Source organism: Leucopleurus acutus, assembly GCF_964270905.1.
Source record: "Leucopleurus acutus genome assembly, chromosome: 1".
In the NCBI taxonomy this organism is placed as follows: domain Eukaryota; kingdom Metazoa; phylum Chordata; class Mammalia; order Artiodactyla; family Delphinidae; genus Leucopleurus; species Leucopleurus acutus.
The window spans coordinates 59,366,641-59,392,541 of record NC_139142.1 but is presented as its reverse complement, the minus strand read 5'-3'; the positions used below and the strand labels follow the sequence as shown (position 1 = coordinate 59,392,541).

General features: G+C 37.7%; 1 protein-coding gene across 6 annotated transcripts in view; it reads left to right on the top strand.

The window, feature by feature from the left end:
• MIA2 (MIA SH3 domain ER export factor 2) overlaps nucleotides 1–25,901 on the top strand; it is a 110,171-nt gene that overhangs the window by 7,799 nt on the left and 76,471 nt on the right. For 2 of the 6 annotated variants that reach the window (XM_082836525.1, XM_082836526.1), the window contains 3 exons: nucleotides 115–1,345; nucleotides 7,583–7,801; nucleotides 7,907–8,007. In XM_082836525.1, coding sequence (XP_082692651.1) covers nucleotides 115–1,345; nucleotides 7,583–7,801; nucleotides 7,907–8,007 — 1,551 coding nt within the window. Of the gene's footprint in view, nucleotides 1–114; nucleotides 1,346–7,582; nucleotides 7,802–7,906; nucleotides 8,008–11,459; nucleotides 11,765–12,690; nucleotides 13,576–13,623; nucleotides 14,383–25,901 lie in introns of those variants that run through there. The other 4 variants (XM_082836529.1, XM_082836528.1, XM_082836527.1 and 1 more) reach the window with 4 other exon arrangements.

The window sequence follows — 25,901 nt, the reverse complement described above, 5'->3', positions numbered from 1 at the left end:
GCTGTTCAGCTAGTTGTGTGGCCTTGGGAAAATCATACTCATCCATTTTAAATGATTTCAGAGAAACAAGGAGTTTTTATATATTAATGTCAATCGTAACTTTTTTTCTTTCAGGAATCTGACTTTCTCTGTCTTCTTGGAATAAGCTACACATTTGAAAATGAAGATAGTGAGTTAAACAGTGGTAATGGTGAAAATATATATCCATATGAAGAGGGCAAGGAGCCCAAATCTAGAGTGTATGAAAATGATTTTCAGATAGACCTCGGCTTTTATTCAACTTCTGAAAGTACTTTGTTTGAAGACCAATTTCCAGCATCAGAGGCTCCTGAAGATATCAGAAGTACCAGTGAATCAAAAGATTGGGAAGCAGTAGAAGCTGGAAATGTGGAACAGTATCCTATTCCAGAAGGGGATCATGTCCTACCATCCTCAGCTATTCCTGAAGTGAAAGGATGGTTTGGATTTGGAAAGGACCAAGCTGGAGAAAAGACTTTTGAATCAGTTACTGAACCTCAAGAAGAAAGCTCATTTCGAAATAGAAAAATAACAGTGGAAGATGAGAATGACCCAGAGGGATTAAACAATGGTGAGCCCCAAAGAGAACATAAGCAAGAACTTGAATCAGAATTTGATTCAGTGCCAAAGAAACAGTCTGAACTAGTGTCTGAGTCAGAGCACATCCTCAATCCTCAAGACACTGGTTGGTTTGGTGGTGGATTTACAAGTTATTTTGATTTTGGGGGTGAGGATACAGGGCTTGAATTACTGTCCAAAGAAAGCAACCCACCTTTACAAGATGTTCCTAGTTCCATATCCTCTGAGGAAGAACCCACCGTTCCTTATACAGAAATATTAACAGAAAAAGAAGACACAATCACTAATGATAGCTCAATTCTCGAGCCAAGTTGGTTTGATTTTGGTTTTGCTATGCTAGGATTTTCATATGCTAATGAAGATAAAATTATATCAGATGATGGAAAAAATGAAGAAGAAGGTGGGGGAGATAAACATGGACATCCTCCAACAAGTGAATTTGACCCTGATAAGGAACAAGAAATAAAAATAATAAAAATTATGGAAACTGAAAATCAAATAGGCAAGAAAAGGGTCTTAGAGAAAACAGACGATTCTGATACTTTACCATATTTTAAAAGGTTCTTGTATACTTTTGACAACCCCTGGAACTTCCAGAACATTCCAAAGGAGACAGAATTGCCATTTCCCAAAGAGACACTGGATGAAAATAATGGAGGTGAAAATGATAAAAGAGAATTTTCAGTTGAGTATTACCCCACAGATAATACGGAAGATATGATGTTGAAAAACGGATACGGTCAGCCAGGTTAGTATAAAAATATCTATAATATGATTTCTTTTTAAAATATAATCTATTTAAAAAAATTTTTATACAGCAGGTTCTTATTAGTTATCTATTTTATACATATTAGTGTATAGACGTCAATCCCAATCTCCCAATTCATCACACCACCACCCCTCCCCCCCACCACTTTCCTCACTTGGTGTCCATACATTAAACATAATCTATTTTAAAAAGTGAAAATCACATGAAACATCCAGGAATCCATATTTCTCAAAATACTCAATAATCAACAACAACTTTATCAATCACCCTTTTATCAATTTCTGGTTTACTCTGGGATTTAGTAGATCTTAATATCATAAAATAAAATCCCAAGGGACAAAGAATGATTGGCTATACATGGATGTTTCAAGGAGATCTCAAGGTCTTTTACAATAAGCTTTAATCAAACTATTATACGTAAACAGGTTAAAAATATAAATAGTGCTAAGGCTTTTTTTTTTTTTTTTTTAACAAAAGCAATTTCTGTTCCCTCTGTCCATTTCTACTTCTACTTCTGTCCCAGGGACAATAATTTCCTTTATTTTATTTTTTTGCGGTACGCGGGCCTCTCACTGTTGCGGCCTCTCCCGTTGCGGAGCACAGGCTCCGGACGCGCAGGCTCTGGACGCGCAGGCTCAGCGGGCATGGCTCACGGGCCCAGCCGCTCCGCGGCATGGGGGATCTTCCCGGACCGGGGCACGAACCTGTGTCCCCTGCATCGGCAGGCGGACTCTCAACCACTGCGCCACCCGGGAAGCCCTCCTTTATTTTTTTAAGAAAATTTCTTTTAGTGTTTATCTCTATTTTCTAAATAAAATACTTATATTCTTCTTTGAGTAACCTATTTTAGATGATGTTCATTGACTTTCTGTTCCGTTAGGTGAGAATTTTTTCTTATTTGCACTCACTTTTTAGCTCATTTACACCTTCCCAATATAGCTATATCTGAATTGTGTTCTTAGAAACCTAAGCTAAGGTAATTTAAAATCGTCTTGATTCCTGAATGATATTTTATTCTAGATCTATAGCTCCTCCCCCCAAGAAGATCTATGATAACAAGGGTTTTCTTTAAGTGTACAAGATAATAATGAAACTCAAGCAAAAACAATGTAAAAAGTTTTCAGCTTTCTTCCTCAAGCCTCTCAATTCTGGGAGATCAACAGAGGGCAATAGAAGAGAGCAGAGTATCAGAGGATACTTCTAGATCTAGATGTCCAGGTATCTAGCAACTCCTATGATTAAAAACAAGTAGATAGTATTTTAAGTAAAGAATTATATAACATGACTTTCCCACATCTCCATTCTGATGTCTCTATGATGGACAGATTAGAAACTCAACAAATATTGGCCAATAATACAGAAACAATCGAATCCTAGAATGACAGAAAAATTTTCACAAGAAGAGATCAACAATGTTGCAAACTCAGAAGGAAACACATTTCACTGGTGCTGGTTGATTATCTTGAATTTCCAGAAGAACTATATGTTATTTCTTAATATTCTACAAAATATGAGTTCTTTACTTGATCAACATCCTCAACCAGAATATAGACTTTAGATTCTAACCCTTTTCTAAATAAGGTGGTGTGATGATTTTCATGACAGAAAACATTAGAGACCTAGATTTTCAAAGGCTAGAGGAAATTACTTTGTTCTAAGCTTGTTAGATCCTAAGGGAGTATTTGTGAAAAAGCAGATGGTAATTGGAAAGAAGAGAGACTAAAAGAAAACAATATCAGACCCAGAAATACAGTATTCAAAATATAGATATATAAAAATATTTTAGAGCTTATATATAGAAACTTCAGGGCATTCTGAATATCATTTTAGTAGAATTTATCATTTCATATAGTGATGCTGGGAGAATTTATAAATATGAATAACTTGGTAGATAGTCAAATGAGAACAGGGCATTTATTCAATTATAACTAATTTTGAGGGACTTTTATAAAAATGTTAAGAAATTCCTTTAAGTTTCAGAAAAAAGATGTCTTACTATATAAATACTTCAAAACATTTCACTATTAATTAAATGAAAAACAAGCTGGGGTCATGCAAAATTTGTTTTAAAAAAAGAATACTAGGGACTTCCCTGGTGGTCCAGTGTTTAAGAATCCACCTTCCAATGCAGGGGGACGTGGGTTTGATCCCTGGTTGGGGAACTAACATCTCACATGGTGCAGGACAACTAAGCCCGCGTGCTCTAGAGCCTAAGAGCCCCAACGAAGAGCCGGCACGTGGCAACGGAAGATCCCTCATGACGCAACAAAGATCCCGAGTGCTACAACTAAGACCCGACACAGCCAAATAAATAAACAAATATTAAAAAAAAAGAAGAATACTGAAAGAGGGATTCAGATAAAATCACAGACTCTATTTTCTCAATATTGGAGAAATAGCTAAAATAGCCAATATTTTCAGATAATTTCAACAACTCTTTTAGGGAATAACAAATGAAAACTTGACTTATTTAGAAAGAGTGCATAAGGAAAATGAATCACTGATCTTGAAAAAGTATTTGTGAAAAGCTGAGGTTTGAGATAACCACATTTATAAAAAGCTAATATCCTGAGATAAGAATTTACAAAACAGATAAATTAGGGAACAATTATTTATATTACAATATTAATAGATCCTAAGGGAATATTAGGATATTAGAACTCTATTTTACAAAAGGACTCCAAACTGAGCTTATTTAAATAATGAATTTCCCAAGTACAGTTAAATATGAAAACTATTCATTATTTTATTTGAATTAAAATTGTTTATTAATTTATTAACAATTATAAGAAAGTCATATCTGTATCTAATGTACTTTTTTTACTTGAAGTATTGTTGATTTACAATGTTTCAGGTGTACAGCAAAGTGATTCACTTATACATATATAACTGAATATATATGTATAAGAATATATGTATATTCTTTTTCAGATTCTTTTCTATATTAGGTTATTATAAGGTATTGAATATAGTTCCCTGTGCTATACATTAAGACCTTGTTGTTTGTCCATTTTATATACAGTAGTGTATAACTGTTAATCCCAAATTCCTAATTTATCTCTCCCCCCTTTCCCCTTTGGTAACCATAAATTTGTTTTCTGTCTGTGAGTCTATTTCTGTTTTGTAAATAAGTTCATTTGTATCATTTTTTAGACTCCACATATAAGTGATATCATATGATATTTGTCTTTCTCTGACTTACTTCATTTAATATGATAATCTCTAGGTCCATCAATGTTGCTGCAAATGGCATTATTTCATTCTTTTTTATGGCTGAGTAATAGTCCATTGTATATGCATACCATCTTCTTTATCTGTTCATCTGTCAATGGACATTTAGGTTGCTTCTATGTCTTGGCTATTTGTAAATATTGTTGCTATGAATATTGGGGTGCCTATATCTTTTCAAATTATAGTTTTCTCCCGATATATATCCAGGAATGGGATTGTTGGATCATATGGTAGTTCTATTTTTAGTTTCTTAAGAAACCTCCATACTGTTCTCCATAGTGGCTGTATCAGTTTACATTCCTACCAACAGTATAAGAGGGTTCCCTTTTCTCTACACTCTCTCCAGCATTTATTGTTTGTAGATATTTTGATAATAACCATTCTGACTGGTGTGAGGTGATACCTCATTGTACTTTTGATTTGAATTTCTCTAATAATTAGCAACATTGAACATCTTTTCATGTGCTTCTTGGCCATCCAGATGTCTTCTTTGGAGAAATGCCTATTTAGGTCTTCCACTCATTTTTTTGATTGGGTTGTTTGCTTTTTTGATATTGAGCTCTATGAGCTGTTTGTATATTTTGGAACTCAATCCCTTGTCAGTTGCATCATCCACAAATATTTTCTCCCATTCCATAGGCTGTCTTTTTGTTTTGCTTATGGTTTCCTTTGCTGTGCAAAGCATTTTAGCTTAATTAGGTCCCATTTGTTTACTTTTGGTTTTGTTTCTATTTCCATCTCTAGGAAACAGATCCCCCAAAATACTGTTGCAATTCATGTCAAAGAGTGTTCGGCCTATGTTTTCCTCTAGGAGTTTTATCGTATCCAGTCTTACATTTAGGTCTTTAATCCATTTTGAGTTTATTTTTGTATATAGTATTAGAGAATGTTCTAATTTCATTCTTTTACATGTAGCTGTCCAGTTTTCCCAGCACCGTTTATTGAAGATACTGTCTTTTCTCCATTGTATATTCTCACCTCCTTTGTTCTAGATTAATTGACCATAAGTGCATGGGTCTATTTCTAGGCTCTCTATCCTGTTCCACTGATCCATGTGTCTTGACTGTAGCTTTGTAGTATAGTCTGAAGTCAGGGAACTTGATTCCTCCAGCTCTTCTTTTTCAACATTGTTTTGGCTTCTAATGTAAATCTTAAAGCTTAGATTTAAGTAATGTGAAAATAATACCTCAAAAGTATAATCAAATATGAAATTATTATAGGAAATTTTCATTTTATTCACATGTATTTATTTCAAATGCAGTGTAAAACAATATTTAAAATAAACCAATTTAGGCACATATAAATTTGGTGTAATTAATTGTCGAATAAGCCTTTTTTTCCCCTAATGCCATTAAACATAACTGTAGATCACTATTTGAGTCCTGTATTTACAACAGTTCTATTGTATTCAGACTCCTGAGTTGATTGTTCATTTTTAAGTTTAATGTCCACAGGTGGCATGAGTAAATTACAGATATGTGTTTGCTTACTTGGGACTTTCATCTTTTAAACAATGCTAAGTAAGTGACAGCATCAAAGCCATGTGTTAAATTCATAACTCAAAGAGCAAAGATAGACATTGAATAATTCAGTTAGGACTATTCATTTTTTCTTTTTATTTTATATATATATATATATATATATATATATATATATATATATTTTTTTTTTTTTTGCGGAACGCGGACCTCTCACTGTTGTGGCCTCTCCCGTTGCGGAGCACAGGCTCCAGACGCACAGGCTCAGTGGCCATGGCTTACGGGCCCAGCTGCTCTGCGGCATGTGGGATCTTCCCGGACCGGGACACGAACCAGTGTCTCCTGCATCGGCAGGCGGACTCTCAACCACTGCGCCACCAGGGAAGCCCAGGACTATTCTTTAATATTGTTTTTCAGGGCTGCACTGATACTTTTCTATCCTTGTCTTAAAAAGTAACTGAGGAATAAATCCCACAATTTACTTGAATACTATAGCTCAGGCTAGGACTACTTAGAACTTTTTTTTTTAATCCTGTTTGATTAGTTCATTGAATCAGGTGATCAGTTTAAACTATGTTTGAAAATTGAATTGTCTTAAATTGATGGCTATTTGACATGGTATGCACATGTATGCATATGATGACATGGTATGCATATGATGCAACATTACAAACGTGTAAAATTATGACATATATGTTTCAAATTAATTTTTTTCCTTTATTTTGGGGAAGGGTAATCCTTTTTATTTTTTATTATTTTTTATAAATTTTAAAATAAATTTTTTTTAAATTTATTTTTGGCTGCATTGGGTCTTTGTTGCTGCACACGGGCTTTCTCTAGTTGCGGCAAGCAGAGTCTACTCTTCGTTGCAATGTGCAGGCTTCTCTTGCTGTGGAGCATGAGCTCTAGGCCCGCAGGCCCAGTAGTTGTGGCTCGCAGGCTCTAGAGCACAGGCTTAGTAGTTGTGGCACACGGTCTTAGTTGCTCTGCGGCATGTGTGATCTTCCTGGACCAGGGCTTGAAACTGTGTTCCCCGCATTGGCAGGCGGATTCTTAACCACTGCGCCACCAGGGAAGCCTGGTAATCCTTTTTAAATGAAGGTTCTCGAGATGTACGTATATATCTTCATATATACAGGGCCATGAGTCAAAGGATGCAGATGCCCTCCAGAAGGTAGAAAAGGCAATGAAATGGATTTTCCTCTAGAGCCTCCAGAAGGAACACACAGCCCTGCCAAAACCTTGGTTGTAGGATTTCTGATTTCCAGAACTCTAAGAGAATATATTTGTATCCTTTAAGCCACTAAGTGTGTGGTAATTTATTACATCAAAAGTAGCAACTAATAGAGGCTACAAATTTATGTTTTAATGAATTCTTTCCATAATGAAGTATCACAATGCCCACGAGATTCAAAGAATGACCTGCCTAGAAAAAAAATGGGAAGCCCACAACAAAGCAAGCATGTAAAAAAAAAAATCCCAAACATTTCTCCTTATTTATTTACAGATATGGTCTCTAAAATAGAGTTATCTATGAGAGTTCACGAAGAAGTACATTTCAAAACTCTATCTTCTGAAAATAATGATGAAAAATCAGAAACATCACTAGGCACTGAAAGACCTACTCAAGTGGAAATAGACACATTTGTGGAAAATACCCTGTCAAACAGTCAGATCTTTTCAACTGATTACTCTTTGTCTTCTCAAAATTATGTTGCTCTAAAAGGTAAGAAACAAGCTATTTGTTCTCCAATGCAGCAGGTACGGAAAAAATTAGATTCAAAATTACATCGCATCAAGTGTTAACATATTTTTATTTATAAATTGACAGAAGATGCTTCTGAGTGTCAGATTCTGAAATATTTATTTCAAATTGATGTTTATGATTTCCTGAATTCTGCGTTTTCACCAATTGTAGTTCTTACAGAAAGGGTAAGTTGACGTTTTAGATGTTTTTCAATAATTTTACCTATTTTACTAAGTATAGGAACAGCTGAAAATTATGTTTGAGTGAATCCTTCCTATGTGAGTGTTATATAATATTTCTCTTTACATAAGATTTTACATGTAAGCTTTCTCCTTACATGAATGTTTTGTTGCATGGATGTTGTTAAGGATTTTTTCTAAAACGTTCCTTAAGCTTTGTTGATCTTGAGCATTTGGGTTTTTTCCTTCCCCTTTTTTTCAGATCAGGGGAAATTACACTAAGAGTTAACTCAGAAATAATATGAACTGAAAATTAATCTCAAGCAAATTATTAGTATTTGAATGACAGCTGTGACCTCAGAATGGTGTAATGTGAGAATCTTGCAAAAGCAACTAGTACCTCAAAATTTAACCAAGTCATAACTGAAATTCTAAAATCTGTCCACTTTTTCCTTTATTGTAAATCCTATTAAATTCTATCTCATTTATTGTAAATTAAATATTGCAAAAGGACCTAGCTGTAGTACTTGGCACATGAGGCCTTTTACAAATGTTTGTTCCTTTTCTCATCCACTGCTACCAAATAAATAATTGAGGAAGCACTTTTGTCTTCTCATTTACATTTTAAGATGAAATTTAACAGTGGTTGCCTTCAAGGAGTTCACTCTAGTTGGAGGACACCAGAAAAAAAAAATGCAATAATTATAATATGGTGCTGTAATAGCCACAGGATGCTACTGATATACAGGAGGAGCTGCCTAGTAGACTGATTGGAAGTGGTAGGTAGAGAGGGTGGGGAGGAGGAGCCTGGGAAAATGTCCCAGAAGAGATCTTACTTGAGCTGATATTGAAGAAAGAGTAGAAGTTAGCCAGGCAAGAAAGGATAAACATTCTAGGTTGAGGAGAGAGCATTTTTAAAAGTACAGAAGTGGGAGAGAGCTTGGCATTTTTGGAGATCTATAAGCAATTCAGTCTGATTGAATACAGAGTGGGACTGAGGTTGTATACTGGGATTATGTAAAAAATAGCTTTGCACGTTATGATAGGAAGTTGAACTCTATCTTTTAAATGATGGGGCACTATTGACGAATTTAAGTAGGGAGTGAACTGAAAAAGTTTCATTTTAAGGTCTATCTGTCAACATTGTCAAATAAGAATTGAACCGGATAAAGACCAGAGAAAGGGAGGCCAATCAAGAAGTTATCACTTTAGTTCAGGAAATAAATGGTGAAGGTCTAAAACAGGGTTTATAAACTCAAATGAAATGAGTGCAGCACAGGTAAAGGTGAGAGCTGTAACCAACTGGAGAGTGTATGCTTTCTCTGAAACATGTAGCTGCTACTTACCTTCAGCCTAGTTTTTGCCAGATCTTCTGATATTTCAAGAAAAGTTGGAAATCTGGGTTCTTCTGTGTGAAATCTCCCAATTTTTAATGCTGGCAAATATTTAGATTAGAAAAAATATCATGCAGTTCAGACAAAGCATTCTGTGGGTTGGGTCTGGCCCACTAGCTACATTTTTTAACCTTTGGCCTAATATCTGATAGTGGTTTTTAAAATGATTGGAAGGACAAACTAGGTAGATTTTTGTAGATAAGATTCATTGGATTTAATGATTGATCGAATGTAGCAAGGAGAAGAAAATGGAAAAGTGAGGATAATTTACCAGATTTTTAATTATGGTGACCAGGTGCCACTGACTGTAAGAGTATTTGTGAAAACTAGGTTTAATGACACATATTGTTTTGCTTTCAGAGGCTTCCTCCTTACTTTATTTCTTTGCTGGTTTCTAGAGAGTTGACATTACTTGGTAACTAAGTTCAGAGAAGTGATTAATTTACTCTGTATGATTTGGTGTTGAAGATGTTGATTAAAAACATTACTTAAAAATCTGTTCTAGCATAGGAGAAAAGGAAAACTAATAATAATGATGTAATTTATAAACATAGTCATAATAAAACTTTCAACTACCCATTTAATTAATTCTACTTATTAGTATGTCCAACTGACATAGCCCTCACTAGTCATCCCCCTCTCCCATAAATTATACCAGTGAAGTTACTAAATTAAAAAATAATTTATTAGTACACCATATTCACCTTTCATATAAAGTGCTTACTTAATACAGGCTATGCTAAGTAAGCTTACTTTTGTGGACTCATTAAATATCATCAAATACATTTTACTTGAACCATTTTGGTTGAAATTCTTCAGACATGAAAATATTGAATTTAAATTTGTTAATTATCTTGTGACCTTGGAGAGTCACTTTTTCTCTGGGGAAGTCTCGGTTTAAAACTGTAATACCAGTAGCAGAGACTAGATGACAGACTGGTCACTGGCTGGCTTGAGCATTGTTTAAAAATTATGAACCAGCTGACTACATTTCAAAGGTTAGTTCATATAAAAATCTGGATTTCTGCGTTCTCTTGAAAAAGTAGAAGACTGTAATACATAGTCTTCCATTCTTCTGTGGCAACAAGAAGCTCAAGCTGAATAGCGCTTGCATTGAATAGACATGCGGTTTTCATTTCCCTATACTTATTTCAACTGTTTGGCCTCTATAAGGCTTTAAGTTCATAATGTTTGGGCTAAATGGTCTGAAGAGTTTCTGCCAGGTCAGGAATTCTAAGTCTTAGTGGGTCTATTAAACATCCATAATAGCTACAGTAAATGGAAAATTTGAGCAATTTTCCAGTTAAATTTAGGCAAAAGTGTTTCCTTTTCTTCTTGCCTAAATGCTTCAGGTAATTGTTTCTATTCGCTGATAATTTTAGTTAGATTTTGTATACAAAATACTTTTTTTGAATTGTTTAAGTAATAGGAATCAACACCACTTTTTAATCTACTTTATTTTATAATTGAGGAGGCTCTTTTGGTTCTAACCTTTATATATTCTTAACTAGAATAAAAAATATATATAAATATATTCATTTATATGTGGAATAAACAATGGAAATTACCCAGCTCTTGTTCAACAGGTAGCTCCTGATTTAGTATGTCTGAGAACAGCTCTTACATCACTAGTGCAGAGAATGAAGATGTGGCTCAGTATGTTTGACTTTCTTTCTTTCTTTTTTTTTTTTTTTTTTGTTGACTTTCTTTTGAAGGACTAGATCTACAGCCTGTGACACTGACTGTTTAATTAAATGGGAGTAACTAGTGTTTACAGTTTAGCAACAGGGCCCTTCATAAGGGAAATCAGTTTCTAGGTTGTGGACAAGGTTTACTGGTTAGCATGCTTCTAATGTTCTTGTATGCTTTCTAGCAGCTGTCACAAACACTAACTGCATTTGTTCTCCATTTCCTTTAAAGTAAGCTTATATAAGATGGCAAAATCCCATATCTACTTAAGGAGGACAAACTTTGATATCTTTCACATGGTAAAAATCATGTACTCTATATGAATATAGAATAAAACATTCAATTTTATTTTTATCAGTTACCTAATTTAGTATTTCTCTTTTCAATTGTAGATTTTAAGAGGGTAGTACTATGCATGACATTTAAGGAAGAATTAATCAGGAGTTATGTCCATGAAATTAGATTATGGGTTGGTAGTCACAACTCCACCTAATAGCACCCCTTTGCCACACAAGTGTCAAAGCAGGATCACAGCGTGGAAACACAAGAGTGCAGGATGATGTATTAGAATCTGAAATCTTTCTCAAGGATATGAGGAACTTAGTAGAACTTTATTTACATATTAGAATATATTAACATGAACCTTTTAAAAAATGGGATTGAAACATCTAGAGGAAGAGGTAAGTTTCTATATGACTATTAAGTGTGCAGAAAAGAAATTAGGTTTGAATCTGGCATTGAGTTTAAGTTTTACTGTTTTTGCTATGGGTAACTAGTAGATTTTTCTTTTAAATTTCATTTATCCGTTTGTCCCTGCTCTGTTTTTAATATTTGGAATGGTAATTATTGAAAAACTAGAAAAGGACACAGACTGTCTCAGGGAGGGCAAAGCGATTTTTTAAAAAATGTTTTACATTGTAAATAGATCCTGAAAGCTAACGATTCTGGAGTTCCCTGAAAATGTTCAGACTGAACATGAACAAACTGAAGAATTTTCATTCAGTAATACAGTGTTTTAATTGAGGCATATGGTGTTGTTCTAAGATCCTTTGAAATTCTAAATTTTGGTTATGCTTCTGTTTAGATTTTTTTAATTAATTGTTTATTTTTGGCTGCATTGGGTCTTCGTAGCTGCACGCGGGCTTTCTCTAGTTGGAGAGAGTGGGGGCCACTCTTCGTTGCAGTGCGCGGGCTTCTCATTGCAGTGGCTTCTCTTGTCGCGGAGCGTGGGCTCTAGAGCACAGGCTCAGTAGTTGTGGCTCGTGGGCTCCAGAGCACAGGCTCAGTAGTTGTGATGAACGGGCTTGGTTGCTCTGCGGCATGTGGGATCCTCCCGGATCAGGGCTCGAACCCATGTCCCCTACACTGGCAGGCGGATTCTTTTTTTTTTTTTTTTTTTTTGCGGTACGCGGGCCTCTCACTGCTGTGGCCTCTCCCGTTGCGGGGCACAGGCTCCGGACGCGCAGGCTCAGCGGCCATGGCTCACGGGTGCAGCCGCTCCGCGGCATGTGGGATCCTCCCAGACCGGGGCACGAACCCGCGTCCCCTGCATCGGCAGGTGGACTCTCAACCACTGCGCCACCAGGGAAGCCCCTTATCTTCTGATTTTAGTAAGCTATTCACATAGTTTAGTTTCAGCACACACTGTCCAACACATATGAAGGTTGTGTAATACCTTAAAAATGGAGAATCATCAAGCAATTTCTGCTACTCTTTGCTACTTGTGAAAGTTCCTGAAACTCCTTAAGCTGATGTGGCAAATGAGAGAGAGCACTTTGAGTTCCAAAAAACTAGCCTGCATTTTGGTCCTGAAAATCACTTGCCGTGAACTTGGGCCATTTCTGGATTCTTTTTGGCACAATAGTTCTGTTGCTGCTAGAGCTTAACATTAGGGAAGTTTCCTAAGGAACTAAGATTCTGTTCAATTATTGAGTTCTCTCGGGTGATTTGTTTAGGAAGAAGTATCTGTGGCTTTTTGAGTTGCTTCATTAAGGACTTCAATTAGAAGACTCAGAGATGGGTGATCCTTTACACCTGTGTTAGCTAAAACCCATCCCCAAGAACAGATCCAGCCCTGGGTATTTTATTCAACAGACCTAAATATAGGGTCCTAAATTTAGAGGGCAAGATGCTACTTTTAGCTCCCCTTCCTCAGAGGAGAACAGCACGCGCCCAGCTAAGGTCCATACGGGTTTGATTTAGCATTTGGGTAACTAGGAGCTCATGGAGTTTAAAGAGTTTTGCCCAGCAAGTGCCCAGGTAACTCAGGTAAAAGTGAGTAAAGCCCTCGAACCCTTCGCTGGGCAGAGGAGGCCCGATCGATGTCCTCTTGCGTGGGAGAGGTTAAACTTTGCCCAGACCACAGCTGACCCGAGACGCCTTCCTGTCCAAAGTCCGGACACGGTTGGCAGGAGGCGCGGGCCCTGCAAGCCATTTTCTGACAGAAATGAAGACGGCGGCCGGTTTCCCTGGGCCGGCGGGCTCCCCCAGGGTACGACGCCGTCAGGGCTTCCGTGGGGTGCGGACAGCAGGCTCTAGCGGGGCTGCGAGAGGAAAGCGATGGGGGCTGGAGCTGGGCCAGGCGCCGGCACCCGGGCCGAGGGGGCGCGTCGCGCTCACCCCGCCGGGTTACGCCGAGGGGCTTCCGGGAGAAGCCTCGCCGCTGGCACCCGAGGTGGGGACTCCTGAGACCTAGTCCTGACGTTCGGGGCGGTGCGGCCCACACCACAGAGCAGGCCCGGAGGTCGAATCCCATTCTCTCAGCCCCAAGCCTCTCGATTTCCAAGGCTGGGTAGCTCCGCCAGGTAGAGCCCCGGCCCCTTTAAGAGAGAACGACCGGGACACGTCTACTAACCTCGCGCGAAGTAGGAGGGGAAATTAACGGAGTCCCCGCGACCCCGCCTCCGTGCGGAGGTCTGGCCGAAACCAAACCGAGGGGTAGGGTGGCGAGGAGAGTGCCGGTCGCAGGCTCGTGCGGGCGGGCTTGGACCTGCGGATCTTCAGGACGCAAAGCGTAACCTAGGGGCCGAAGCTCCCCGGCTGGGCAGCGTGGACACTTGAGGCCCGTAGGCGCCTTTCATCTCTGGCACCTCCCCGCAGCCGGCTTCGCAGTGGTCTGCTCCGGTTGCCGGGTGCGGGTTTGGGTTCCGGACCGAACGCTGCGTGTCCGGTGCCGCTGGTGGTGGCTCGGCCAGGCCCTGGATACGGTGCCGACTGCCAGGGCAGGCTTGACGCCATGGAGGGCCCCGGGACTGTCTCTCAGCCGCACTTGGGGCTGGTCCTGGGAAAGCTTCGCCGGGTGAGTCCAGGCGCGATCCGGGTCACTTGGCTCAGGGGTCGCGGGAGACGCCCGGGGAAGGTAGCAGCCGACTTTGGCTTTGGGGTCTCAGCGGCGGTGGTCGGAGGTCCTGAAGCCAGTTCTCACCTGTCGCCGGGCTACGGCCTGTGTCCGAGACAGTAGCCAGGTTCCTAGGATGCCTGGGCGGTTTTTTTGTGTGGTGTAAGGGGACCTGGAGATCAGGAAGGTGAACAGAGCATATTAGCTTAGGAGGACTTTGCAAAGAAGGGTGTGTTTCCCGATTCCTAAAATGAATTAGCCTTTCGGTCGTGTTATTTATTTTGAACAGAGGTCAATAACACGTGGTTTCCCCGACAGTGAGAAACTTGAGGACAGATCCTCTGAAATGAGTTCCTTGTAGTACTGAAACTTCAGGTTGCTTGAAAAGACACCTAAGCCTGGGTAGGGAATCGGTATTCTAATTCTGCGTTTTCTTTTAATAAAGAATGCTTTTTTGAGATGCTTTACCGTAAGTGAGATTGTTCTTCGTTTCTTTCTGTGTCTTGTTAATGTGAGAGGTCATGTTAATGTAAAATCTGGAGATACTGAGCTCCCAGTGTTCACAATTTACTTTTTTTTTTTTTTTTTTTTAGGTTCAGTTTATAATCAGGTTGCAGGGATTTTTCTCACTAAGTATTTACAGGTGTCTTTGTTGACATGTTTAGGGGCATTTATGTCGCCGTATTTTAAAAAAACTATTTGCATTAAAAATGTCAAAAGCCCGTTTAAACATTGGGGCAGTTATGATGATCGGTTTCTTGTGTACAGCAGACTGGGAGCAGTATTACTAGAGTGTAAAGTGGGCTCAGGGAGTGATGTGCAGTGATGCTTGTTGGAGATGTAAGTTTGTTCCAAGTGATGTAGGTGCTGGAGAGCCCTTGAAGTATTGCAGTGGTGAGACTTTTGGTTTAAATAGATCTTCCTGATAGTAGTATGTAGGTTAGGTGTAAGGACAACAAAACTAGAAGCAGGGTGTAAGGGAGAGGTGACAGAGTCGTCAAGTAGGGGTAGAGAAGAGGGTACTGAATGGGAAATATTTAGTAGCTAAGAACTATAGTGGGTAGGAATTTAATGATTGTATGCAAAGGATCAGAGAGAGAAAAGGAATCTAGAATGACTCCCAGTTTCTGGTTATGGAAACTTACTCATTCAAAGAGATAGAATATATAGAAAGATAAGGATTTGTGGGATGAGAGAGAATTTCAGATTGCACATACTTCCCTTTCTTCACGAAAAACAACTCTGTGAACAATATCTTCATCTGGATGATTTTTTTGGCTAAATGCACTATGCTCACAACACTGGCCTGGGGCCTAGGATAGCACAACACTGCTGTTTTTAATTTTTTTTTTAAGCTAAAAAATAATTTTTTTATTGAGGTATAATCATATAACATAAAATTTACCCTTTTATAGTATCGAATTCAGTGATTATTTTTTATGTTCATTATATTGTACAGCTATCACCACAATTTTGGAATATTTTTATCACCCTAAAAAGAAACCCTGTCCTTATTAGTACATTTCCAATTCTCACCTCACTCCATCCCTTGGCCACCACTAATCTACTTTCTGTCTCTATGAATTTGTCTATTCTGGACATTTCATGTAAATGGATCATACGATATGTGGCCTTTTGTGTCTGGCTTCATCTACTTAGCACACTTTCAAGAGTCTTTCGTGTTGTACCATGTAACAGTACTTCATTCCTTTTTATGGCTGAAAAATATTTCATTGTCTAGATATACTATATTTTGAATATTCATTCATAGTTTAATGGATGTTTGGGTTGTTTGTATTTTTTTTTTTTTTTTTTTTGCGGTACGCGGGCCTCTCCCTGTTGCGGCCTCTCCCGTTGTGGAGCACAGGCTCCGGACGCCGCGCAGGCTCAGCGGCCATAGCTTACGGGCCCAGCTGCTCCGTGGCATGTGGGATCTTCCCGGACCGGGGCACGAACCCGCGTCCCCTGCATCGGCAGGCGGACTCTCAACCACTGCGCCACCAGGGAAGCCCTTGTTTGTACTTTTTGACTACTATGACGAATGCTGCTATGGACATTCATGTACAAATTTTTTTAATGAATATTTTAAGTTCTCTTGGGTATATACCTAGGAGTGGAATTACTGGATCATATTTACTGTACGTTTAACTTTTGGAAGAACTGCCAAATTGTTTTCCACAGATGCTGTACCATTTTACACCCCCACCAGCAGTTTATGAGGGTCGAATTTCCCACATCCTCTCCGATACTTTTTTTTTTCTAAATAGTCACTCTAATGATGAGTGTAAAGTGGTATATCTCGTTGTGGTTTTGATTTGCAGTCCCCTGATGACTAATGATGTTGAGCAACCTCACATGTGCTTATTGGCCATTTGTGTTTTCTTCTTTGGAGAAATATCTCTTCAGTTCTTTTACCATTTAAAAAATTGGATTATTTGCCTTTTTACTGTTGAAGTCATAAGAGTTCTTTATACATTAACGAAATTAGACCTTTATCAGGTATATGATTTGCAAATATTTTCTCCTGTGGATTGTCTTTTTACTTTCTTGATGGTGACCTTTGAAGCACCAGGGTTTTTAATTTTGATGAAATCTAGTTTATCCTTTTTTTTTCCTTTGGTTGCATATGCTTTTGGTGTTATATCTACGAAACCAGTATTTAAAATAAGGTCATAAATAAATATTTACATCTGTGCTTCCTTCTAAGAGTTTTAGCTCTTACATTAAGGTCTGTGATCCATTTAAAATTAATTTTTATATATGGTATAAAGTATGGGTACAGATTCATTTGTTAGTGGGTGGATATTCACTTGTCCCAATACCATTTGTTGAAAAGACTCCTCTTTCCTCATTAATTTTTTATTGGTACTGCTGTTAAAAATCAATTGACCATAATTTTTTTTTATTGATATAGTTCATTTACAATGTTATATTAGTTTCAGGTGTACAACATAGTGATTCAGAACTTCTATAGATTATTCTCCATTTAGAGTTATTATAAAATATTGGCATTATTCCCTGTGCTGTACAATATATCCTTGTAGCTTATTTACTTTATGCATAGTAGTTTGTACATCTTAACCCCCTCCCTTTTTCCTGCACCTCCCCCCTCCCCACTGGTAACTACTAGTTTGTTCATTATATCTGTGAGTCAGTTTCTGTTTTGCTGTATTCACTTGTTTTATGTTTTTAGATCCCACACACAGTGATAACATACAGTGTCTTTCTCTGTCTCAGTCATTTCACTAAGCATAATATCCTCCAGGTTCCTGTGTTGTTGCAAATGGAAAAATTTTATTCTTTTTTATGACTGAGTAACATTCCATTGTATCTATATCTGTATCTATCACATCTTCTTTATCCATTCATCTGTTGATGGACACTTAGATTGCTTCCATATATTGGCAATTGTAAATAATGCTGCAATGAACATTGTGGTGCGTGTATCTTTTCAAATTAATCTTTGTATTCTTTGGATGTATGCCCAGGAGTGGAATTGCTGGATCATATGGTATACTCTATTTTTAGTTTTTTTGAGAAACCTCCATAATGTTTTCCACAGTGGCTGCACCAGTTTACATTCCCAACAGTGTCCGAGGGTTCCCTTTTCTCCACATCCTTGCCAGCATTTGTGGTCTTTTTGATAATAACCTTTCTGACAGGTATGAGGAGATATCTCATTGTGGTTTTGATTTGCATTTCTTGGATGATTAGTGATGTTGAGCATCTTTTTATGTGCCTGTTGGCCATCTGTTTGTCTTCTTTGGAAAAATGTCTTTTCAGGTCTTTCACTCATTTTTAAATTGGGTTGTGTGTGTTTTTGACATAGAATTGTATGAACTGTTTATATATTTTGGATATTAACCCTTTATTGGTCAGGTCATTTGCAAATATTTTCTCCCATTCATTAGGTTGTCTTTTCATTTTGTAGATGGTTTCACTTGCTGTGCAAAGGCTTTTAAGTTTAATTAGGCCTTATTTGTTTACTTTTACTTTTGTTTCCTTTGCCTTAGGTAACAGATCCAAAAAATATTGCTATAATTTTTGTCAAAAAGTGTTCTGCCTATGTTTTCTTCCAGGAGTTGTTGTTTTTTTTTCTTTTTTTAAATTTATTTATTTATTTATTTTTTGACTGTGTTGGGTCCTCGTTGCTGCATTTAGGCTTTCTCTAGTTGCAGTGAGTGGGGGCTACTCTTCATTGTGGTGCACGGGCTTATCATTGCAGTGGCTTCTCTTGTGGAGCATGGGCTCTAGGCACATGGGCTTCAGTAGTTGTGGCACGTGGGCTCAGTAGTTGTGGCTCGCGGGCTCTAGAGCAGGCTCAGTAGTTGTGGCGCACGGGCATAGTTGCTCCACGGCATGTGGGATCTTCCTGGACCAGGGCTTGAACCCATGTCCCCTGCATTGGCAGGTGGATTCTTAACCACTGAGCCACCAGGGAAGCCCCCTTCCAGGAGTTTTTATGGTTTCTGATCTTACATTTAGGTCTGTAATCCACTTTGAGTTTATTTTTGTATATGGTGTGAGAAAATATTCTAATTTCATTCTTTTACATGTAGCTGTCCAGTTTTCCCAGCACCACGTATTGAAGAGACTGTCTTTTCCCAGTTGTATATTCTTGCCTCCTTTGTCATAGATTAATTGACCATAAGTGTGTGGATTTATTTCTGGGCTCTCTGTTCTGTTCCAATGATGTATGTATCTGTTTTTGTGCCAGTACCATGCTGGCTTGATTATTATAGCTTTGTAGTATAGTCTGAGGTTAGGGAGCGTGATTCTTCTGGCTCTGTTCATCTTTCTCAAGATTGTTTTGGCTATACGGGTTTTTTTATGTTTCCATACAAATTTTAAAATTATTTGTTCTAGTTCTGTGAAAAATGCCCTTGGTAATTTGATAGAGATTGCATTGAATCTGTAGATTGCCTTGGGCAGTATAGCTATTTTAACAATATTCTTCCAGTCCATGAACATGGTATAACTTTCCATCATAATTGACAGTAAGTCTAAAAGTTTATTTCTGGATACTCATTTCTACTCCATTGGTCTATATGTCCTTCCTTAGGCTATTACCAAGCTGTCTTTATTATTGTAACCTTGTAGTAAGTTTTGAAATAGGGAAGTATGAATACTCCAACATTGTTCTTCATTTTCAATATTGTTTTGGCTAATATGTGTGTAGATAGATAGATAGACAGCCATATGTATGTATGTTTGTATGTATCTATGACTATATATCTCTGTAAAAGGAAATGCTATCCCTTGCATTTCCATAAGAATTTTAGGATCTGCTTGTCTGTTTTTACGAAAGAGGCATTTGGAATTTTGATGGGGATTACATTGACTCTGTACATAAATTTGGAGAGTATGCCATCTTGACAATATTGTCTTCCAATTTATGAACATGGGATGTGTTTCCATTTATTTAGATCTTATTTACTTTCTTTCAACAGTGTTTTGTAGTTTTCAGAATAAGATTTCCACTTAACTTTGTTAAATTTATTCCTAAGTATTTTATTCTTTTTTTTTCTATTGTAAATGGAAATGTTTTCTTAATTTCATTTTCAGGTGGCTCATTGCTGTTGTATAGAAATATGACTGATTTTTCTCTTTTGATTTTGTATCCTACAGCTTTCCTGAACTTGTTTGTTAGCTCTAATAGTTTGTGTGTGTGTGTGTGTGTGTGTGTGTGTGTGTGTGTGTGTGTGTGTATGTATGGTTTAGGATTTTTTTTTTATGTGTAAGATTATATCATCTTCAAATGGAGATAGTTTTACCTTTTTTTCCCCCAGTCTGGGTGCCTTTTATTTTTTTCTTGCCTAATTGCCTGGTTAGAATCTCTAGTACAATGTTGAATCAATGTGGAGAGAGTGAACATCCCTGTCTTGTTACTGGTCTTAAGGTGAAAGCTTTCAGCCTTTCACTGTTAAGTATGTGAGCTGTGAGTTTTTCATAGATGCCCCTTATAAGGTTGAGGAAGTTCCCTTCAGTCCTAGTTTGTTGAGTGCTTTGATCCTGAAAGGGTGTTGGATTTTCTTAAATCTCTTTTCTTTGTCTGTTGAGTGATCATGGGTTTTTTCCTTCTTTATTCTTTTAATATTGTGTTTATTGGTTTAGTTTTGTATGTTGAACCAACCTTGTATTCTTGGAGTAAATTCCACTCTCATGATATATAATTGTTTCTACATGCTGCTGGATTTGCTTTGCTAGTATTTTGTTGAGGATTTTGCATCTATATTTATAACAAATATTGATGTGTGGTTTTCTTTTCTTGAGATGTATTTGTCTGACTATCATATCAGGGTAATACTGGCCTCATAGAATGAATGAGTTAGGAAGAGTTCTTCCTCTTTTATTTTCTGGAAGAGTTTGAGAATGATTGGTGTTAATTCTTCAGTAAACTTTTGGTATAATTCACTACTGAATCCAACTGGCCCTGGGTTATTCTTTTTGGTATCCACAGGGAATTGGTTCCAGGACCCCCATGAATACCAAAATCGGAGGATGCTCAAGTCCCTTTCATAAAATGACATAGTATTTGTAAATAACCTATGCACATCCTTCCTCCTGTATATTTTAAATAATCTCTAGATTCCTTATAATACTGAATAAAATGTAAATGCTATGTAAGTAGTTGCCAATGTGTGGCAAATTTAAGTTTTCCTTTTTGGAACTTTCTGGAAATGAAAAAAAAATTTTTTTTTTAATCTACAGTTAGTTGAATCTGTGGCTGTAGAACCCATGGATATGAAGGGACAACTGTACTAACTCAGTCTGTTTATTTGTTTTAGGTCTAATCAGATTTTCTATTTCTTCTTGAGTTAGGTTTAGTAGTTTATGTGTTTTTAGTAATTTGTCATTTTCGCCTAGGTTATGTAATTTGTTGACATACTATTGTTCTCAAGATCTTTTTCATTTCTGTAAGATTGCTAGTAATACTTTACTTACTGGTTTTAGTAATTTGAGTCTTCTCTTTTTCTTGGTTAATCTAGCTACAGATTTGTCAATTTTGTTGCTAGATTTTGTTGATTTTCTTCCCCCCCCCAAAACCAATGTTTGTTTGTTTTTATCTTTATTGGAGTATTTTTGCTTTACAGTGTTGTGTAAGTTTCTGCTGTACAACAAAGTGAATCAGCTATATGTATACATATATCCCCATATCCCCTCCCTCTTGAGCCTTTGTAAGAGTTTGAGAAGGATGGGTGTTACCTCTTCTCTAAATGTTTGATAGAATGCACCTGTGAAGCCATCTGGTCCTGAACTTTTGTTTGTTGGAAGACTTTTAATCACAGTTTCAATTTCATTACTTGTGATTGGTCTCTTCATATTTTCTATTACTTCCTGCTTCAGTCTTGGAAGGTTATACCTTTCTAAGAATTTGTCCATTTCTTCTGGGTTGTCCATTTTATTGGCATAGAGTTGCTTGTAGTAGTCTCTTAGGATGCTTTGTATTTCTGTAGTGTCTGTTGTAACTTCTCCTTTTTCATTTCTAATTTTATTGATTTGAGTCCTCTCCCTGTTTTTCTTGATGAGTCTGGCTAATGGTTTATCAATTTTGTTTATGTTCTCACAGAACCAGCTTTTAGTTTTATTGATCTTTGCTATTGTTTTCTTTGTTTCTATTTCATTTATTTGTGCTCTGATCTTCATGATTTCTTTCCTTCTGCTAACTTTGGGGTTTTTTTGTTCTTCTTTCTCTAATTGCTTTAGGTGTAAGGTTAGGTTGTTTATTTGAGATGTTTCTTGTTTCTTAAGGTAGGATTTTATTGCTATAAACTTCCCTCTTAGAACTGCTTTTGCTGTTTTTGGGTCATCGTGTTTTCATTGTCATTTGTCTCTAGGTATTTTTTGATTTCCTCTTTGATTTCTTCACTGATCTCTTGGTTATTTAGTAACGTATTGTTTAGCCTACATATGTTTGTGTTTTTTCGTTTTTTCCCCTGTAATTGATTCCTAATCTCATAGCGTTGTGGTTGGAAAAGGTGCTTGATATGATTTCAGTTTTCTTAAATTTACTGAGGCTTGATTAGTGACCCATGATGTGATCTATCCTGGAGAATGTTCAGTGCGCACTTGAGAAGAAAGTGTAATCTGCTGTTATTGGATGGAATGTCCTATAAGTATCAATTAAATCTATCTGGTCTATTGTGTCATTTTTTTTTTTTTTTTTGCGATACACGGGCCTCTCACTGTTGTGGCCTCTCCCGTTGCGGAGCACAGGCTCCGGATGCGCAGGCTCAGCGGCCATGGCTCACAGGCCCAGCCGCTCCGCAGCTTGTGTGATCCTCCCGGACCGGGGCACGAACCCGTGTCCCCTGCGTAGGCAGGCGGACTCTCAACCACTGCGCCACCAGGGAAGGCCCTATTGTGTCATTTAAAGCTTGTGTTTCCTTCTTAATTTTCTGTTTGGATGATCTGTCCATTTGTGTAAGTGAGGTGTTAAAGTCCCTTACTATTACTGTGTCAATGTTGATTTCCTCTTTTATAGCTGCTAGCAGTTGCCTTATGTATTGAGGTTTTCCTATGTTGGGTGCATATATATGCATATATATTTATAATTGTTATATCTTCTTCTTGGTTTGATCCCTTGATCATTATGCAGTGTCCTTCCTTGTCTCTTGTAACATTCTTTATTTTAAAGTCTATTTTATGTGATATGAGTATTGCTACTCCAGCTTTCTTTTGATTTCCATTTGCATGAAATATCTTTTTCCATCCCTTCACTTTCAGTCTGTATGTGTCCCTAGGTCTGAAGTGGGTCTCTTGTAGACAGCAAATATATGGATCTTGTTTTTGTATCCATTCAGCAAGCCTGTGTCTTTTGGTTGGGCATTTAATCCATTCACGTTTAAGGTAATTATTGATATGTATGTTCCTATTACCATTTTCTTAATTGTTCTGGGTTTGTTTTTGTAGGGCCTTTTCTTCTCACATGTTTCCCACTTAGAGAAGTTTCTTTACCATTTGTTGTAGGGCTGGTTTGGTGGTGCTGAATTCTCTTAGCTTTTGCTTGTCTGTAAAGCTTTTGATTTGTCCATTGAATCTGAATGAGATCCTTGCCGGATCTTGAGTAATCTTGGAGTAATCTTGGTTGTAGCTTCTTCCCTTTCATCACTTTAAATATGTCATGCCACTCCCTTCTGGCTTGTAGAGTTTTTGCTGAGAAATCAGCTGTTAACCTTATGGGAGTTCCCTTATATGTTATTTGTCATTTTTCCCTTGCTGCTTTCAATAATTTTTCTTTGTCTTTAATTTTTGTTAATTTGATTACTGTGTGTCTCGGTGTGTTCCTCCTTGGGTTTATCCTGCCTGGGACTCTCTTCACTTCCTGGACTTGGGTGACTGTTTACTTTCCCATGTTAGGGAAGTTTTTGACTATAATCTTTTCAAATATTTTCTTGGGTCCTTTTCCTCTTTCTTCTCCTTCTGGGACCCCAGAAGGAGAATGCAAATGTTGTTGCATTTAATGTTGTCCCAGCGGTCTCTTAGGCTGTCTTCATTTCTTTTCATTCTTTTTTCTTCTGTTCTGCAGCAGTGAATTCCACCATTCGGTCTTCCAGGTCACTTACCTGTTCTTCTGCCTCAGTTATTCTGCTATTGATTCCTTCTAGTGTAGTTTTTATTTCAGTTATTGTATTGTTCATCTCTGTTTGTTCTTTAATTCTTCTAGGTCTTTGTTAAACATTTCCTGAATCTTCTCGATCTTTGCCTCTATTCTTTTTCCGAGGTCCTGGATCATCTTCACTCTTGTTATTCTTTTTTTAATATATATATATATATATTTATTTACATATTTATTGGCGTATAATTGCTTTACAATGGTGTGCTATTTTCTGCTTCATAACAAAGTGAATCAGTCACACACACACATATGTTCCCATATCACTTACCCCTCACTCCCACCCTCCCTATCCCACCCCTTTAGGTGGTCACAAAACACCGAGCTGATCTCCCCGTGCTATGCAGCTGCTTCCCACTAGCTATCTATTTTACGTTTGGTAGTGTATATATGTTCATGCCACTCTCTCACTTTGTCACAGCTTACCCTTCCCCCTCCCCATATCCTCAAGTCCATTCTCTAGTAGGTCTGAGTCTTTATTCCTGTCTCACCCCTGGGTTCATCATGACATTTTTTTCCCCCTTAGATTCCATATATATGTGTTAGCATACGGCATTTGTCTTTCTCTTTCTGACTTACTTCACTTTGTATGACAGACTCTAGGTCCATCCACCTCACTACAAATACCTCAATTACGTTTCTTTTTATGGCTGAGTAATATTCCATTGTATACATGTGCCACATCTTCTTTATCCATTCATCTGATGTTGGACACTTTTGTTGTTTCCATCTCCTGGGTATTGTAAATAGAGTTGCAATGAACATTTTGGTACATGACTCTTTTTTAATTATGGTTTTCTCAGGGTATATGCCCAGTAGTGGGATTGCTGGGTCATATGGTAGTTCTATTTGTAGTTTTTTAAGGAACCTCCATACTGTTCTCCATAGTGGTTGTACCAATTCACATTCCCACCAGCAGTGCAAGAGTGTTCCCTTTTCTCCACACCCTCTCCAGCATTTATTGTTTCTAGATTTTTTGATGATAGCCATTCTGGCTGGTGTGAGATGATATCTCATTGTAGTTTTGATTTGCATTTGTCTAATGATCAATGATGTTGAGCATTGTTTCTTGTGTTTGTTGGCAGTCTGTATATCTTCTTTGGAGAAATGTCTATTTAGGTCTTCTGCCCATTTTTGGATTGGGTTGTTTTTTGTTATTGAGTTGCATGAGCTGCTTGTAAATTTTGGAGATTAATCCTTTGTCAGTTGCTTCATTTGCAAATATTTTCTCCCATTCTGAGGGTTGTCTTTTGGTCTTTATTATGGTTTCCTTTGCTGTGCAAAAGCATTGAAGTTTCATTAGGTCCCATTTGATTATTTTTGTTTTTATTTCCACTTCTCTAGGAGGTGGGTCAAAAAGGATATTGCTGTGGTTTATGTCATAGAGTGTTCTGCCTGTGTTTTCCTCTAAGAGTTTCATAGTTTCTGGCCTTACATTTAGGCATTTAATGCATTTTGAGCTTATTTTTGTGTATGGTGTTAGGGAGTGTTCTAATCTCATACTTTTACATGTACCTGTCCATCCACGTTTCCCAGCACCAGTTATTGAAGAGGCTGTCCTTTCTCCAATGTACATTCCTGCCTCCTTTATCAAAGATAAGGTGACCATATGTGCGTGGGTTTATCTCTGGGCTTTCTCTCCTGTTCCATTGATCTATATTTCTGTTTTTGTGCCAGTACCATACTGTCTTGATTACTGTAGCTTTGTAGTATAGTCTGAAGTCACGCAGCCTGATTCCTCCAGCTCCATTTTTCGTTCTCAAGATTGCTTTGGCTATTCGGGGTCTTTTGTGTTTCCGTACAAATTGTGAAATTTTTTTGTTCTAGTTCTGTGAAAAATGCCAGTGGTAGTTTGATAGGGATT